The sequence below is a fragment of the Prenolepis imparis genome, unplaced genomic scaffold (assembly GCF_030444845.1).
Source record: "Prenolepis imparis isolate NDT839.2.m4 unplaced genomic scaffold, iyPreImpa1.0 SCAF_9, whole genome shotgun sequence".
Lineage (NCBI taxonomy): Eukaryota > Metazoa > Arthropoda > Insecta > Hymenoptera > Formicidae > Prenolepis > Prenolepis imparis.
In genome coordinates, this window is record NW_028141167.1 from 1,825,814 (window position 1) to 1,846,070 (window position 20,257).

Sequence of the window (20,257 nt, forward strand, 5' to 3'; positions counted from 1 at the left end):
TTAATTTTCTTTTATCGCGTTAATTTAATGCCAACATTACTCTTAATAACACTGAAAGAGAGCTCCGTCCTCTCCGCGATTTTGCCGAAACTTTCTTAACACACTTAACGTTTTTTAATTTCGAAAATATTGTGATATGCAAAGCAAAAACATAAATTTATTTATAATAGAATCAAAGCTAGATTGAATTGAGATAGCAAAGGTAACCGGTGATTATAACTGTTAGCTAACGGTGTACGGGAAACAGTTTGACGATATATTAACACGACGGTGACAGAGTGACGTAACGTTTCATATAATATGTTAATAGATCTTTACACTACACTAATAAGAGTTATTTAATTAATTTTTTTATTCAAGTAACATTTATTTTCTATTATATGAATATAAAAATATAAAACATTTAAAGTTATACACGATTTAATACAAAGTTGCAAAAAATAAGGTTCGGGATTTATTGAGCATTTTATTTAAATTTAAAGAAAGTGTGTTATTTTATTTCAATAATTATTTAAGTTTTTCTATTCTGAAAATTAAAAAAATAAGCATCTTGATGTGCTTTCTATCGATTCATCGTTCAATATATTCGATTTATCAATATAATCGATCTGGAAGCAAAGCTTCGCGCATCTGCCACCAGGCGTCGCCATTATGATAGTTTGCGGCCTACTTCACTTTCATTCGTTACTGTGTCTTCCGGTTCGGTCAGTCCGTTCTCGCGTGAGTGTTTTTCGAGTGCATTCTTTCGGCATCGCGTGTTCGGGAACGCGTTGAATAGATCTAGTCTCCGTCTCGTTTCAATCGCGATTATAGTGCATCACGCGCGTGTATAAAGTGATGTTTGTGTAACCTGCAGATGCAAATCGAGAAAGCATATCAACCGACGAAGAAAGTATACTCGTTTTTAATTTAAATTTTACATTGAGGAAGTCAGAAGAGAAGAAACAACGAAAGAAACTCGTTCCTTGCATAAATAGCAAGGTAAGAAAAGGAGAAATGTCGATAAGGCCGAATTCGGTGAAAAAATTTGCGACGCTCATCTAGTCGAGCCTCGCCATATTTCGATCACGTCAGTTCGAACGAGCGCTTCGTGGCGGGCGGACGAGTGAAGAAACATCGGGTCGATTCGGCGATCTTCGGCTTCGCTCGCGGCGACCGCGGCACGCAACGTTCGTCGCGTCATACCGTCATACGTGCGCGCGCGTCCGTCTGGCCGTGGTGTTCGTTCCCCGTCTCTCCTCGGTCTCGGTTCGCGCGTGACTCGCGTTTCGCGCGTACCTTGGTGCGGTGCGGTGTGTGTCTGATCTGAGATCCCGGATTCGCGGCGCGCGTCTCTCCGCATTGTTTCTTTTTTTTCCACTTTATTGCCTTACTTCTTCTCTCGCCTCCTCTCCTAATCGAGGCTCAATATCAACGTGATGTCCTCTCTGAAGGACAGTAAACCGCCGTGCGCCCGGCTCTGCCATATCGTCAAGTGGGACGACTTCCCCGGCTACGGTTTCAATCTGCACGCGCAGAAGGGCAAGAACGGCCAGTTCATCGGCAAGGTAGACGACGGCTCGCCGAGCCAGGTTGCCGGTCTATACCAGGGCGACCGGATAATCGAGGTGAACGAGATCGACATCGCGAACGAGACCCACAATCAAGTGGTCGAGCGCATCAAGGCGTTCGCCAACGAGACCAAGCTGCTGGTGGTCGATCAGGAGGCCGACGATTACTTCAGGGAGAACAACATCATCATCAAGGGCACCATGCCCAACATCAAGGTGATCAAGACGCCGGAGAGGAATCCCAACAGCGTGGAGGATCGCTCCGATGGCAGTAACTGCTCCGTCGACGAGGTAAGAATTAATGCTTCTACTCTTTTCTCTCTCTTGCTTTTCTCGTATCTTAACTTTAGAATTACCGAGCACATGATTTTTATTACGTAGATATCGCAATTTTTAATGATTTAAAATTTAAACGATACATTATGTAATATGCATTTTATTCTAATTTTATCTTGATTTTTCTGAATATCTATTACTCCGGAATTTATAAATATGCAAGTCCATTGTGTGATATTTTTTCAATTTATTACTTTTTTATGTAGGATGATTATTATATTTCTAAAGTTAAGATACTTTTTTATGTAGGATGATTATTATGAATAAAGGATATATAGTTATACATATATATAGTTATATGAAATAAATGCGCAGTTTGTGTACGATGTATGTACAATAAATGAAATTTGAATCGTACACGAGAGTAATGGGCACCATTAAACGACTTGTTTTGAAATCACGGACGATTATTTCATAATAAATATAAGTACACGTATGTATTTTGAAATTCGCGGAATGAAAATATAAATATGCAGAAGTAACATCGTAATTGCAAAGGAGAGATATCGCACGTATAATTATTTCACTTTTACAAATCAATCTATTAATATTCAAAAAACTATTCAATTTATTAAGTATTTACAGTAATATATAAAAATAAATATCGCATTTTCTCTCTTTCTACTTTTTATTATAAAAAAATTTTAATATAAATCAGAAATATAAATTAATATAAATCATAAATTTTTTTACGAAGATTATTATCTATATATATACATATATATTTTCTATATATTTTTACATCTGAAATGATAAATCTCTTGACAACGACTAATGTACGTTAAGGCAAAGGCAAATTGCGTTAATCGCGTCTTCTTCGGCTTCGAAAGTCCCGAGAGACGACGCGCCTGTATCGAAAGAATTCGTGGTATTCGCGTGGAATTTATCCGAGTTGGGTCCACCTGTTGGATTCGTCGTCGTCGTCGCCGCCGTTGGCGTCCGCTCTCGCGTGTGTTTACGTCGCGTCCGTTCATGCCTAGAAAGTGTCCAAGACACGCTCACAACGCGTGTGCAGCACTGCAATACACAATCGAATACTGAATACATATTGACAACTTGACTTAGAAGGCCACACTTATGTGTGTGGTAATAAAATATAATGATTAATGTCTGAATAATCTTATATTATATATATATACATAAATATATAAGAAATACGCGCGTAATATTGATATGTCTTAAACGTTCTATTTTTATAAAAAATTACTCTACAAAAATATACAATAGATACTACGCATTTAGCAACATTTTGATCTTATTCTAGACTGTTATAAAAAAAAATAATCACTAATATATTTTACATATGTATGTATTTGTTGGACATACAGGGGGTATATCGGGCTGATAACTGCCCATTGAATGCGGTCGCCGTGTTTTATTTTTTACGTTGTAATATGCAATATTCAGCTTTTATAGCATATTCGAACTTGCGTAAAATACAAGCAGGTGCGCGTTGTTGAATGCACATGCGTCATCGTATCGTAATTAGTTATTTCTCTGCGGAATAGTGTTGCCATCATTGTGCTCTTTTAGCTTTCCGATGATCGATGTATTGCAGTATATATAAAAGTAAGGAATAGAAATTCGATGTAGTACGGTACAAAAGAGATTTGCTTCTTTTTTCTTGCGTAAATGTGAAAGTTAATTATATATAACATAATTTTCTTTTAAATCCACCCCGATACGCGTGTGACTTTTAATGCTCTATCTATTTATTTGATAGATTATCCATTTTTTAAATTATCTTATTAAATTTGCGATACGTGAACAATATTGATGTATAAACTTTTATCTTATCTAACTTTATCTTACATACAATATTATTCGCTTGGATTTTTTTATAGGACTTTATACGTTTTTGAAATATTTTATTTTGTGCGAAGTTGAAACTTTGTGTACGATGTTTTTTACGGAAGATCTATTGAATCGCGAAAATTAATCATAAATTAATTATATTTTTATATTCGTAATCTTTATTTTTTGCCGTGATTCACATGCGGTTTACTCGTGATTAGATGTTACGGCGATAAGAACGTGAGTACTTTTATTTACATGGATTATCAGGTAGCGCGAATTGCGCGAGACAGGAAATGATTTAGAATCGAATCGTCAAAACAGGTTTTTTTCAGGAAAATATTGCGCAAACGGCGTAACAACAGATGCTCAGAATATTTTCCCAACGATCGAGTATCCTCTCTCGGCGATGACGCGTCGTCAGCTGACTAATAGAACGAGAAATCGCTATTTTTTTTTTACCTTTCGATGCCGCGTGATTATCTCGCATGGATTTCTCACCGTCACGTTTCCTTCATTATTATCAGTTATGTGGAAAGATACAGTTGCGATCAAAAGATAAAGAATTGTGGTAATTCGTATGCTATTTATACATTTATAATTTTTACCGAAGTTGACAACAACCACAGAAAATTTTTACAGAATATTATTATACATAGAATATTTTACAGAATATTTTCTAATGCAATATTTTTAAAAAAATAGTATTATAAAATATTTTTTTAATCATCATTAATTAATTATTAAATATAATTCAACATTGATTATGAAAATTTACTATGGGTTTTAATTTATATATACGGTATGTGTTAATGTGGGATTTATTATAGCTATAATTTATTCCAAAGATGTTACGCATCTCTTTCTTAGCCTCAAGATTGTATATGTAATAAAAATTATTTTTATATGGATAGATTGCGATAGAGATGCATAATTTATACCATCTTTCACGAAATTATTATTTATTACATTTTTATCTTATTGTTTTACAAAGAATTATATTTAATGCTATATTTTTTCTTATATCATAATTCATTTGTATACTTAATCTTTTAACCATGTAAGAGTAATCTCTGAAATATCTCTATTACGTAAAAATTAAAAGGATTTTCTTTTTACACTGTAAAAAAAATGTAGTGTATTACATAAAAATTTATAAATTACATAAATAATAAGTATAAAATTATACGATAAATAATGAAAATGTATGTATACATTTTACACTTATTATTTATTATGTAATACATTACATTTTTTTACAGTGTACGCGATATAAGAATTATATATAATTATTAAAATGAAAAATTCGTAATATATCGTTTCCTGTCTCGTGATTCGTATTTTTTACTAAAGCTGATTTAACAAAAATTATCTCTCTGTAAATAATCTGTCGGTATTCGCATCGAGTCGTCATCATCATCAGCATCATCATCGATGATTTTTGCTCTGTTATCATTTTCGTTATGTACATTGAAACATTCATCGCACTTATACATGAATTCGAATAAACCAAATTAACAAGTTAATGATGTTTCTACATCTTCAGGACCATCTGTATTTACTCGAATCGAGAGATATAAGGCAGAAATGCCAAGGAAAAAGGTCACTTGACGCCTTTAAAATATGCGATGTCTGTAAAATGTAAAAGCACTATTCCTCACTGTTTTCTACGCAATTTTTCTCCATCGGTTTTTTTCCTCACCTCAAAAGATAATAAAATAGTGTTGTTGCTTTTAGATCATTCGGTAGATATATCTTCAATCAAAGTAATTGATTATATTCTCATGTGATGATAGAAGGAGGAATCATTGAAGGACGTGTGTACGTATCTTTATATACGACAATATCCATTCTTTTATTTCTAGGTCACTGAATTATATTCAGTTGTTCACATTACTAGCTTGTTAGTCATCAGCCTTATCCGCTAGAATAGCGCGAATTGTCAATAATCGAATTTTCAAGTAGCATTATATATAATATTATATTAATACTATATTAACTATAACTAAAGGAAAATTACAGTAGTTAATTTATGTTATAATATTGTTTAATCTCAATGGAGAATCGCATTTGGCATAGAAACGCTAACATACGTTCGCGACTTGTCACGTCGATTTTAATTGTCAGATGATCTCATGTATATGTGATGTATATATGTCTCGCGTGTCGCAAGCGCGTGTTTATTACGCGTAAAGAATGTGAACAACCCCGATCGCGTTCTGCAATATGAGACGAACCGTAATAAATCGACGGGGGACTTATAATTGTCATCTATCATTTCATCGAATCGAGAAAAATCCCTCGATACGTAATATTAATTATAATATTGATATAATTATATTTACATTAAATTATATATTAATAACATTTTTTTATTCTACTAGAGAATTTTGAAGTTTTTTCATTTCTTTTGCTTCTCTATTTTATTATCGAAAAGATTGTGCACGTATATGTGTATATGTATTTCTGTATCAAAATTAATAATTTTTAAATATTTATGATTCTATTTTTTCTTTTCCACTATATATTTAACTTCACTTTGGATATTATCTTCACTTGGAAATATATTTTTGTACGTTTATTACTTTGGACATAAACACATGTTTAAAGCACTGTCACGAGCCATATCATGCGACTTTTCGAAGGTATATGAGAGTATTCGCGACTGTAATCGCTGCTGCGAGAATGAATGAAATATGATTGAATCATGCTGAATAAGCGGAAGCCTTGTCGATTCGCACGTGCTAACGCACGGATCCTCGACCTCTATGTGCGACAATAAAGATTGTCATTTAATATTTCCTGCTTCCGATCACGCGACCAACGATTTTTTAAAACGATGCTAATAATCTCGTTTTCATTATTTTTTTATGACAAATTCGAGGAGTATTGGAACAGAGCTTTAATTTTTTTCGAAGGGATTTTCTTTAAAAATAAAATCTCATATTTATTATCTTTGCGAAAAGTTTATTTTTGATGTCGTAAATATAGATAATTGGATAATAAAAATAAAAATATATATTGCTGTGAGGAATTTCTATTGCTCAATTTAAAAATCGAATATCGAGATACATTATATTGATGATGCGATTATTATTTTCCATACTTGCAAAGTATTCTGGATAATTGAAACGGAGACAGGATTAGATCATCGCGCATACCCGCGATTCCGGAGTTAAAAAAAGACACTGAAATCAGCATTTAGCAAATGTTATTTTAAATCCGCGATGCGCCTTATTTCGACGATTTGGTTTGCAGATGGAAAGACAAAAATGACGACGTGTGCGTTATTAATATCCCGCTTATATGTACATGTTCGTCGCGTTGTCTGGACAATAATTCATTTATGTATAGAGGCAGACAACTCGTTGAGCCGCAGTTTAACCACTTCGTTGAACCCTTGAACATCGATTAGAGGAGTTTGTCTCGGCGAGAATTGGCGAAATTACGGTGAAGAGGAAGATATATAGAGGACAATAGAGAAAGTGCAACATTGGAGTTAATTTTAAAATACCGCGATATCTCGAATACCGGGAGAGATTTAATACCTCCGATGTAAAGGTACTTATTACACGTATTTTATAGTCATCGATATTTGTCAAAGATATTTCAATTCATAAAAATCTTTTTTTGCATTTAAACTTTGAACTACCGACTCTAAATGTGCAAATATATATAATAGATATGATATTATTAAAATCCACGCGATTCAAAAGCCAAATATATGATTTACAATAAAATATATTTTCTTAATTAAGCGATATAATTGCTAAATTTATATTTTCCAAAAATATATTTTAGGAAAATATAAATTTTTAGATTATGTCGCTTAATTTGGAAAATATATTTTGTTTCAAAATATATTTTCTTAAAACATATTTTCTTAATTAAGCGCGATATAATTACAAAATTTATAACAATTTTCGTGTAATTACATGAAAATATGAACAGCATGAAACTCGTGAAGTTCACTTCGTAGGCTTGCTTTGTCTGCCAGAAGAAACATCTTTTAGAGGACGGTATCTCCGGTTCTCGGTGATATCGTTATCGTAACTTCCACGATTGTTACAATCTCGTCCCCACAATGCTTGCACGATGCTTTCTCTCGTATTTCTCGTAACGATTCCGCTTGACTCTGGCCAGTCGTGAAAATCCGAAGATTCGAATGCTTAAACTCGTTCGTTTAACAATCGATCCGTGCTTAATCTTATCCGATACTCCCATAAATCTAACATACATTCGTTTTATAATCCTTGCATGCCGATTATGAGTTTCTCAGGGTCACGATGTGATAGATGGTAATTCTCACTCTCTCAATTTTGTATTTTATTAAATTAAAATTGTCAGATTAAAAATATACATATGTAAGCTGTCGACAATTTTTTTTATAAATAATTTTCTCGAAAAATATTAATGAATATAAATTTCTCGAAATTTTATGAATATAGAGATAATACGTGCATCTCTTCGAAAAGGAAAATAATTTTAATAACTCTCAGTTTCATGCGAATATCCCCGTCTTGATACGCAATACAATAACAAGCGAAGCTGTTGTTCAAGGAGGAAAAGGATTGCTCGAATGGAACGAATTCGCGGTAGTTATACGTATCTTATCGTGCCACGTGGTCGGGAATGAGTCATTTAAACTGCAGCGGAGAGCTCGCGTATGAAAAGTTACGGCTCGGCTTTTTTCGAATAAATTAACATTTCGCAACACTTGAATAATCAAGTATAATTCCTATATCTGCACATGAGGCATTCATACTAAAACTGCAATTTAATAATTATTTATTCGGAAAAAATGGAATAATATAAATTACAATAAAATGGTAACATTTTTCTAATTTTGTAATTTATTATTGTTTTTTTTTTCCTTTCTATATCTCGAGTCTTGTATTTGATGTTTCCAGCAAATTTGAACTCTTATGTTAGCGCTCTCTCTCATAATTCTAGGAATTACAGGCGCTTAGGAAACATCTGTCTGTTGTTTGCTTAGGCGGTTATCGGTATGAGTGCACCTGTGCGCCATCGTCTGCAACAATACGTGGCTCTCGGATGCGAGCCATTAAGCTGTTAATCGCAGGAAGTTGCTTTTCTGGAGGACAGCGGCGCGTTTGACGGTGTTTTTAATTAATTTTCGCGAGACACGAGAATTTTTACGCGATAATACGGAATCGAATGAGAGATGCGCACGCGCTCTTTCTCTTGCGATCAGATAATTCCAGCTGCTCTACCTCCGACGAACTTCCATTTCCGGTCATTTTCACGAGATTACGTAAATTCCGCATCTATCCGTCGTAATCGCATGCATCACGATTCTATTATGTTGATATTTGATTTATTTCAAAAGAATATAACTCTCCTCAATAGTATCACTTTTAATAAAAATTTAATTTTATATATATCTTTAAAAATATAAAATAATTTATATTCATATATCAGAAGAGAGAGAGAGAAAGAATTTTTATCTAATAACTTGTAAATGTGATTATTTTGTTAAGAAAAATATATGTTTAAAAAAATATTTTTTAAATAATTCTTGAGAAAATTTTTACATATATACATATATGTATATAGTCTCATATATTCTTTTTGTTTTACATATAGTCAAACAAAAAAAAGTAATAACAGATTTTTAAATGGTTTGTCATGGTAAAGACACGATTGCGAGATGTAATTACTCTCTATTCAGTATAAAGTTATGAATATGTAGACGATGCGACGGGTGCTTTCAGCCTTTCATGACGTTAACATACTTGTTATGATAATGGAATGCGTGGGAGGCAGACAATCGCGATTCTTCTATATTGTGGGCGATTGTAATAATTATACGTGCGTGTTCGAAATTCTTTCAGAAATACATCAATTCTTTCATTAACCTATTTAAATAATATTTTGAATTTAAATAAATTTTATAAATATATATATATATATATATATTTGTATACAATATATGTATATATATATATATATATATATATATATATAAATTATATATTTTACATAATTTCTAACTTAATGTACAAATAACCATTTAACCATTTAATCTGAGATTTGATTATTTATTTACTAATTATTTTCCGAATGATGAATTTATCGCAACAAAAACGAACACTCATTCTCTGGAGAAACTTTAAAGGCAATATTCGTATCTGCATAAAAAAAACTTGTAGAATTAAACTTCTTTTTTAAATCTCGTTTATTGTACGTTTTGAATGCCATCTTATTACGAGGATTTGTGCAAAAAGCCCACAAATAGATTGTGTAATAGTATAATAGATTCGAGGAAGTCGATGTACAATTGCGAATTGCGATATTGTATTCTCGATACAATTAATAGTCATTCTCTTGTACTCGTTTTCCATTCCGTACAAAATAGGATGTTTCCTGCCTCTTTTGCGTAACGCGGCTGACACAAATGCAAAAAAGTATGACATTTTAATACGAATACGCCCAGTTTTTTAGTTTGATTATTTGTGTGTATGTGTATACAAACACTTTTTATTCACATTTAATTGATAAGCATTTCGATTTACATGCAATACTTCTCCATTAATTATTTTTGTTTTTCTAAAAAAAAAAAAAAAAAAAAAACAGGAATACATTTCTTTAAGAATTATTAACTGACTTATTAAGTGCATAAATTAAGTGTAAAATTTAACGTAAGGGAGACAGCGAGGGAGGCATCCCGAATTCCCGTTATTCGATTTCCGTATCTCGTTCTAGAACGATTTTAGAGGAAAGCGTGCCAAAAACCCGCACATGTCTTGCCTGAATACATATGCAGATAACGGGGATTCTCCTCCAGGGAAGAAGCGACAAGTGTTGCACCATGTTCTCATAGCATAGGTATAATTAAATACGTGCCTGCGTGATCCGTTCGATAAGTGGCTATTTCGAAGCCCGATATGCGCATTTGCTAGTCCCGGAATGTCCCCTCCTTAATCGCGATTTCGTTCTTGCGTCAACGCGCGTGCGACAAATTACACGTCCGTTTGGCCTAAAGAGCACAGGTGAATTTGTAGCGGACGTGAAAGTTATTCCTGTTTCTAGAATATTTTTAGGCGGGAAATTCTTTTCTCCTATTTATAGGATTGCTTAAGTGTGTGCTTAAGTTACCGAAATACAGTAATGATACATTATAAATATCAGAAGGCTTTCGTAACGAAAAATTAATTTAATTTTTTTTTTTATAAAAGAGACATTCCTCGAGATTTCGAAATTTTTATTAGAAATTCAAGTTTACGTGGTTTTCAGATAATTTAAATCAATTTAATACATGTACAAAGAGAAGTCATATCGTGATATTACTCATTGTCAGATAATTGACTTCAAAGAATTTTTTTTGTTTTACACGCGATTATAAAATCTGAATCTATAAAATTGCGGATACGTTTCAGCTCAATGAGTTTACAAAAGAAAAAAAATCGATATGATTGTGAGAAACATTTATGATCGTTGTCGTCCCAAGACACAGATTCCTACAGTTTTTATAGGGCCCTTACATCAGCAACGGCGGAATAAAAACGTTATGTGCAACATGCGCGAAACTTTCGTGAGCTATCGTGATTGCACAGTCAGTCTCTCTGCAGGAACGTGCATAACTTGGCCTTGCCATTAACCTTGTAAAATTTTGGTATATAATTCTGCTCTTTCAATTTTTATTTTTGAACAAAATCGTGTTAGGCGCTTCAATAATATCCTCATTTCTATATCGGATATAAAATAGGACTTTTATTATTACAATAAAATTTTCTCTATAATAAAATTTGTCTTTTTTAGTTTACGTTATACTTGTTTTATTATGTTATATGTGCATGTATATTATTATATATATATAATATGTGTGTGTACACATTCTGTTATATTAAATTGTTTATTAAGTTTTAATAGAATTGATTGACGCATAATAAGAAGAAATTTATTGTACACAATTAATAACATACATATACACACATATACATACACGATTCCATTTTATTTAGCATTCCTTCATATCTTGCACTCTATGTGTTATTACGTATACCTTGTTTCGTATCTAATTTCTACTTTTGATTACTGCAATTATATCGTATTAAATTATCGAGACAGTCGTCACGGAGAAAGGAAAAAGTTGCGTTTGTATACGCGTAGTTTCCTTTCACGGGCGAAATAAATGGCTGCATGGTAATTCGGGATACAGAAAGCCAGTCGCACGTGAAATTCAGCATATGTAGGACTGTAGCGATAGCCGACTAACATTATTTCGAAGGGATTTAAACGGTTCGCGCTGCTCGGGAACCGGTTCTTCTCTTCGACGTCGCGGTAATGGAATTCCTTTAAGTACCGTTCAGAGTTGCATCAAGGAACCAAGGTCATTATAAGTATCTCTTCGCGGGCACCGATCTTTATCCGCGCCAACTCGTGAGTAATAACGTGTCGTGACGATAATCGGGCGAAGGGTCTGCGATATAATCGCGAAATACTCGAGCGGAAATTCAAATTTTGTTTCGAAAGCACGTATGAGTAGGCGCTTGTGAAACACACTGTATTACACGCAGCATGCATTTTCGTCGACAGTCTGTGCGCCTTGTGCAGAAGGTTGTGCGCCAACACAAGCGAAACGTCAAAAAAACCGCAATGTCATTCTTCAGAAATATCTCGTCTTGTTTTGTTTTTGCCTTCGTAACTCGGATGCGAAGCTTGGACTACTTCAATGATTATACCTATTATAATCGTAAGGTCATTAAATAGAGTTGGATTAATAATGCACAATTATGAAGGAACGAAAATATCTTTTTTTTTTTTCTGATCGAGAAGACTGCATTTAATTTATATATTATATATTTATATATCGTATATTATGAATTATATATTATGAATTCGAGAAAATCTTTTTCTCATAATTCCTCTGTTTCTCTCGTTTCAGAGCACGCAGAAGTCGATCGATTCAAACGACACTGCGCACAGCAACAGCACCACTGTGGTGCAGACATCGACCAGCAACAGCAGCGGCAACAACGAGTCCAGCATGCGGGAAAACGGCAACGGCGACGTGAACCACGTGCATGGCACGGGTAACGGCAGCGTGGCGAACAACAGCGAGCCCCGATCCGAGGGTCTGAACCTGAAGATGAGCGTGAAGGAGCTCAGAGAGCAGCTGGCGAAGCGCAAGAAGTACGATCCGAAGAAAGAGTCGATCGGCTTCAAGGACAAATTCGACATCGTGCAGAAACTATAGACGTTTCCTCTCTCGCCTGACACACCGGTAATTCCTTTTTTCCTTATTCCTTTCTTTTAGAGCCGTCGTCGTCATCGTCGTCGAGCGGCGATGACGACGATTTCCTTCTTACATGATGTAACATGCCATGTTATAACCGATCAAATTGTTGTCGTTATAATAAATACGCTGTTGTTTAGGCGCGCATGCGCCAAATGTCGATATCGTAACATTGATACACGTATATGTACTCGTATTCAGTGACAAAAGAACGGAGAGTATTAGGATAAAGAAAGATAATGCTGTTTGCACGAATGTAAGTGCATACACTGTCAATTTTTCGTTTTACACGAAGGCAAATTTGCAAACTTACGTGCAATCTCTGTCGCTTCCGCGTCGGATGTTACGACGGATTACGAATTATTTCGGCTTATCATCAATGTTTAAAAGAGAGATGTATTTTTTTGACGTTTCAAATAATTTTTTGTTTGTTTCTTTTTTATTTAACAATTATATATTGTAGTTACACATACAGTGACTTAAAAATATCTATCGTAATCTTTTCCGTAAGATACAATTTAGTTTTATTAAAAATGTTCCTGTCGTAAGTGTAATTACAGCATTTCCCGATATATAATTAACGAGTAATTAAATCTCACACTCGACTTGATTACCCACGACACCCATGGTGTCGTCATATATACACTTATAAAGAATCGTCTCGTCCGTTAAATTCGGGAGATCCGCTCGCCGCTTCTTCCCACGACTTTCTCTGACGAGAATTTATCTTCTGATGTAATAATCATCTCGAACATTACACCGATCGTGCTAATCCTTTGCCGGAATTCTCAATCGCTAATAAAGAATAACTCATTTGGACAAAAATTTTGAAAATATTTATCTTGACATTTAAATTTCACAGTCTTGAGCAAAAGCATACGCAGCATAAATCATAGCAAATGAATTAAGCTGTGAAACTATATTCGACTATTTAACGAATCTTTTCAAGCAATTTAAACATTTGTGTTTTCACTTTGTGAACGTCAGTTTCCATTCTCTGTCTATATCGCGAATTATTAAGTACAGTCGCTTTGGGTTAAGGCTGGGGATTGACATGGCGGCGTCAGGACGATAAGTTGATGTCGACACGGAGGGAAATTGGAATTCCCTCGGTAATCTTGCGCGAAGCGTAGAAAATTCGCGTGAATCGGCCGCGCGGAGAGATGTGATTTCGACTGCCTAGCTAGAGAGAGTCTCCTCCAGTCGTGGCGCGAGACTTTAAGGACTCGCAAGGACGGACGTTCCTCGCGTGCAACGGGCATGCATAGTGAGTCAGTCGTCCGTTGCATAGTCCAAGGACGGGCGCGCTGACGAGCGTGGGGAGAAAGTACACAGACGAGTCTTCTCAGTTTAATCTCCGTTATCGAATTCAGGACGCGAGTGTCGGCTTTTTTTCTTACGCGCGTTGCAACATCTGAGGCAAAGATTCAACGTCCGCGAATACATTTCTAACATATTTGCTCAAATTCGACTCCTATTAATTAAAATGAGTAATTGCGCTGATTAATAGGTTGATAAGATAGTCATTGGTTTTGAATGATATCGCTATGATACGACACATGGTATCAATTATTTTTAGAACTTTAATGAGATCAACAATCTGAAGTACTCTTCTCCGAGATGTGATTTGTATTCTAAAAGGATAGCCAGTTCGATGATTATTATTTAATTGTCAGTTAATGCATTTTTCGATAAGAGACAGTAACACTGGACGTTCTTAATAAATATATAGCATAATGTTAGTGACTAATCGGACCAATTAATTTCGTGACTGTAATGACATAATTGTTCCAACTTAATGATACAATTATCTCAGATAACAAGGTGGCAATTCTAATGTTTCTTGTGATTCCCACGAAACATCACTTAATTATCGATTTATTTAATAATTTATAATCGCTGAGAGAGAAACATAATTTCTCGTGATTATTGATGCATTTGATGATTTTATGAGCATTCCAGAAATTAAGATTTCCCTAGAAATATGAGACTCTGCGAATTTAGAGAAACTGAAGATAAATCTTCAAAAAAATTATGCACTTTGTTTACAATAGCGCGATCTACGCTGCTCTTCGTGTGCACTCTCCTTGTTTCTTTATTCCCTTTCATTATAGTTTCCGGTTAACGACCGCCACGGTCACTGATTGCCACACGTCCCGTGGGAGAACGTGTCTTCGAATAACGTTCTTCGAATAAGTTTCGTATCATTAGACGCATTTCTTATGCATACGTATATAATATGATAGATAAGAAAGAAAAAACACACACATAATGAAGCTTTTGAAAATTCAGAGGCAATTAATATCGATGCAAACCGAAAGAGAAAAATATGATTCAATCTCGATTAATCTCGATTCCTCAATTTAATTAATTGACTTTAGAATCACACGATATACATCTATTAGACGGAATGTTCACGAAGCTACTCATCGCGGTCACTTATTTTTCCACGTCGTTCTCGTTGATAACAGTGACACATTTATATATAAATGAGAAAGCGAATTTGCTCGACCTATACGTGTCCATTTCGAGACAGAACGAAATTAATTAAGCGCAAGCAGCGGGCGCGCACGAATATTATCAGAATGAGCGACGATAACGAGAGGCTCGACAAACACAGGTACTCGCGGTTGAAATTTACAACTCGCGTACGTTTCGATAAACCGGCGTTCGTGTTGCATAATCGAAGAGAGCGAGAGCGAAGAATGTCGCGTTTACAATGGGAGAGAAGCCGCCGCCTCTCCAGGAAGATTCCACCTTCGTCTTCTCCTCCGGCGCTTCTTCGTCGAGAGTCGCGGAAAAGTTGGGTATTACCGTACCACGAGACTCGTTGTTGCTTAAATATTACGACGACATCGTTGCGTAATCTTTGTCGTCATGCGTTTGCTCGCCGAGAAGGCGCAAGCGCCGCGAGATATCGTGGCTTTTACACAAATGCACGCAAACGCGAGCACGAAGTTATCTATTAAATTATTAATTAACGCTAATAATATTGCAATTTTTGAATTTCTATATAATATATATTTTTTGCGCTTATATATCAAGAAAAGACAGGAAAAATACTTGTTTATCGGTTACTTAAACACATACCTTGATTCTTAAATTGCCTAAATTATAATTGAGACTTACAATTAGTATATGAATTATTATATTATTTTTTATATTTTTATCTCCTTGTAATTTTTTTAAATATAATTTTTATTTTTTATAATTAATATTCTCTTTTTTGATAATGTCAAAAATTGATAGCGTGGAATGGAATAAATCAATTTCTAGTTTTTCAAAGAAAATTAAAATTTAAAATCTAAATGATTGATATTGATTTATTGTGGTGCAATTTATAAAAAATTAAATTTCTGTATTATAGTCTGTTTTCCAGACTATGACTCTTCGCAAAAAAGATTATAAAATATTTTTTTACATTGAAGTATTATATATTAATTGTTTTGAATTTGTTGCCGTTTCTTTCACAAGCGTTAATAAGCAATAGAAAATTTAACCAGTGTTATCACTAAGACTTTACGACGTGTCGTTAATGCCGCGTATTATTTAGCGAGGACAATGCGCTTCCTATTAAAGCAGCAATTTATTCTTACGTCAATTCAATTCACACTTATTGTGTAAACTGTGTTAAACTTGTTACGGATAAACTTTGGACGCGAAACGGACTTCGAGAGAGCTTCGCGAGTTTTCGTGCGCAAGAAACTAAATCGCTAATAATTTATCAACTAAAATAGTCTGACCGCGATAGTACGAGCGGCTATTAACGTTAACGTTAACGTTTACGTATATATATACGCGCGTACCTGTCATTGTGTGCTAATTACATTTCGCACGCGTGGACCGTTATGTCATTCAGCAGCCTGCTCGAGTGAAAGTTTAATAACGAGACACTCGATACTCTCGGTAGATACGCGCGAAGCGGAGACCTGGACGAGGAATAATAAATCGCGTTTATACACGTATCTCGCGATGAACACATTTTCGCATTTTCGCATAATTTCGCGAGATAACGGGGTATAAAACGCGAGGTATGAAACGGCAAATGGCATCAACTCGCGACGTCGGAAAGAATTCCACCTCGCGAGATTTCGCCAAACGATCGTAATTAGAAGGTAGAAAATAGAAGGGAAACTGCTCATCGGAAAAAACCACGCGATGATCTAGCCAGTCTTATTGTCTACAAAAACTGGATATACAGAGTCCGTAAAATTGCTATAGGTTGGTAGTAAAATTTTCTCTAAAACGAAATTAATTTCTCTTATCAAAGTCCTACAGATTTCTGCGACACCACGCGTCCGTGTCTGATTAAAATTAAGAACGGAATATCGAACAAGTACGTGCGACAATGCATATATGACAATCGAAACCATTATTTTTCGACGAGATTAATCTTTCGCTAGCGCAAACGCGCGATACGTTAAAATATCGCGGCGTATTGCTGTTTTACTTTAAGCCTAGTCTACAATGGCAGTAAGCAGTATAGAGTAAGCAGTAAGCAGTATGAAATGGGAATTGCCCATTTCGTTACTCCCGGTCTTTACATTCACTAAAAACAGTATACAATGGCAATAACAAGGCTGTAGGAATATACTGTTTTTAGTGGATGTAAAGACCGGGAGTAACGAAATGGGCAATTCCCATTTCATACTGCTTACTGCTTACTGCTTACTCTATACTGCTTACTGCCATTGTAGACTAGGCTTTAGACAGGCAGGTAGTGGAGAGCAATTTAATGTCGCGATACGAATGCATTTCGAGAAAAAAGGCAACAGTGAAAGGATTCCGTAACCCGAACGAAATCGCCATTTTATTTTAATAAAAATCTCGCGAGGCTTTCACGTGTACTTAAAAAATCTTAGGCGTCGTGTAGTAATCAACTTAATAATATAGACATCGATAACACGCGGTGCCTCTTGTTTTGCGAGCGGTATAGCTTCAGGAAATTGAAAATCTAAAAGGAAGATTCTAAAAATTGTTTAGATGTATACATATAATCGTTTAAGAAGAATTAATTATATGCAGGATTTCTGAAACTGGAATCATATCGCCCGCAAAAAACGACATTTCGCATAAAGATCAGCGAAAGAGCGAATAATTTGCTATATAGAATGCAACATTTTAGAAGCCAGGTTTTTTTCGTTATTGTGATGCTCTCGTGCTCGTCCGTTCCTTGAGCGCAGACGTGTGAGTTCTCGTTTTTTTTTTCTTCTTTTTTTCCTTAATGCTCTTGTTTTGTCGTAAGACCTTGGAGAGCTTTAATTATACCGGCTTCTGTAAATATTAAACTATCAGGATAGATGCAACGATCACAGATGATGGCTAATGATGGTTGTCTGTGTAAAGAAATGAGCTTTTTGTATACAATAAGATCGATGAACAATAATTAATAACATGAAACAAACGCGCTTTTCATGGTAAAAATTCACGTTGTTTTAATAACAGTGCAATCTTTAGATATTGATAAAGTATCGACGAATTAATAAATTTATTAGAAAAGTTAAGATTGTCAAATTCGAAAAAATAGTGATAAAAAATATATTCACGTTGTTGTTAACTTGGTATCTTCGATATACATTGTATCGAATACTTTATCTTATCCGTATCGATTATCCAATAAATGAAAATGACATTTTTACTGGATGCTCGATAGAATTCAGAGAACTTCTTTCAAATTTTAATCAGACTTTAATTACAATTTTTTCGATATTAATCAAGATTTCTCGATCTCGCCGATATGTAATCATTGCATCGAATCCTTGAAATGTATATATATAACCACGCGCACGTATACATATACGCACACATTAAATAAGAATCAAGTACACATGTTACAATTTTCGCACACTACGTCCAACATTATTATGTAAGCTTAACTTTAAGCATTATGTTTGATGATAAGGTTTAGATGTATACGTTACTTATATGAAATTACACATATTTACGTACATGTGTATATAGGTGTACAAATTACTGTCCTCGCAAGCATTCACACTCTGACTTTCCGTCCTTTGTTTCCTATTATTTCCAGTAATTTATAATTACTGATAGTAATTATTTGATTTTAATCTTAATGAATTTTTTCAAAATTTGCAACATTATTTTACGTATAAATATATTTTAATTTAATATTTCCAAAAATCTCTTGTTTTGTTTTTCTTTTTAAGATTGCGAAAATTTCATAGAATTTTAAAACATTTTTATTTTTCTTTTTTTTATTACGAATATTTCTTTTTTGTCAGTAGATCGTGAATGAGTTTGTCCGGCAAGTGGCGCCACAATTTAGCTTATTTCTACTGTTTTACCGATCAGTGTATATTGTTTATACTGTGAAAGATTACATTTATATTACATGACTTGTCGATCATTATAGAGTTTAATCTCTCATAAAAAATTAGAATTTTGCTAAAAAAATGCGACATTGATCGATTCTATGATTAATCGAGTATATTTGAATCATATTTTTCTTAGCATACAAAAAATTATAATTAAAAATAAATAACTACAATATAATTCAAATGCACACACAATATTTTATTTTAATTATTATTAAAAATTATAAAAAAAATTACAAGTAAAATCAAAGGAACACATAGTTCGCAATTGATTCAAGTTAAAATGGTTACAAATGAGAAGCCTAATATTATCAAAAAATGCATAAATTAATTGCCGGATTGAGAATTACACATTTATCCAAAATTCTATTTACAATTTACATTATGTTCTACATCGATAAAATAAAAGATTTGGTGTCACGTTTATGCGCGAGTTATAAAAAATATATCAATAATCTGGAACAAGAACCAACATCTCATTACGTAATTGAAAAAGAAAAAAACAGAAGGAAATATTACACTGCACAAATTTAGGACACACTCATTCTTCTGCCAATACTCCAGATACCGTATGGCTGTAGATATCAGATATCAATACATATTTATATACATATACATATTTTTATACTCGTATAGAATAGCGCAACTATCAATAATAATCAAAGAAGAGATTTATCACATTAATTAACTGGGAAAATAATGCTAGAATTTATAAAATATACAGATGTTTTTTAATTAAGATATAAATAATATATGTCTAGCTAATATTTTCTATATATCTTGTTGTTATCATGCCAATAATTAACAAAAGCATTGAAAGTACAATATCTATGTGTTAGAAGTCGATACAAGAAAAATTCGAGAAATATCGCGAATTAAAAAAATGTGACAAATAGCGCAATAATATTAAAAATTAAAAATCTTCAAGAGTGATCGATTTCGAAGCAAATTATCGATATTCTGACTATATTAATGCATCGATA

At 34.0% G+C, this 20,257-nt stretch overlaps 1 protein-coding gene across 1 annotated transcript; it reads left to right on the plus strand.

The window, feature by feature from the left end:
• Positions 1-1,075: 1,075 nt before the first annotated feature.
• LOC145940174 (Na(+)/H(+) exchange regulatory cofactor NHE-RF3) lies at positions 1,076-18,355 on the plus strand. Its single transcript, XM_083045092.1, has 2 exons — positions 1,076-1,841; positions 12,589-18,355. The coding sequence occupies exons 1-2, from the start codon at positions 1,419-1,421 to the stop codon at positions 12,898-12,900; spliced, it is 735 nt and encodes a 244-aa protein (XP_082901218.1). The 5' UTR covers positions 1,076-1,418; the 3' UTR covers positions 12,901-18,355.
• Positions 18,356-20,257: the final 1,902 nt, after the last annotated feature.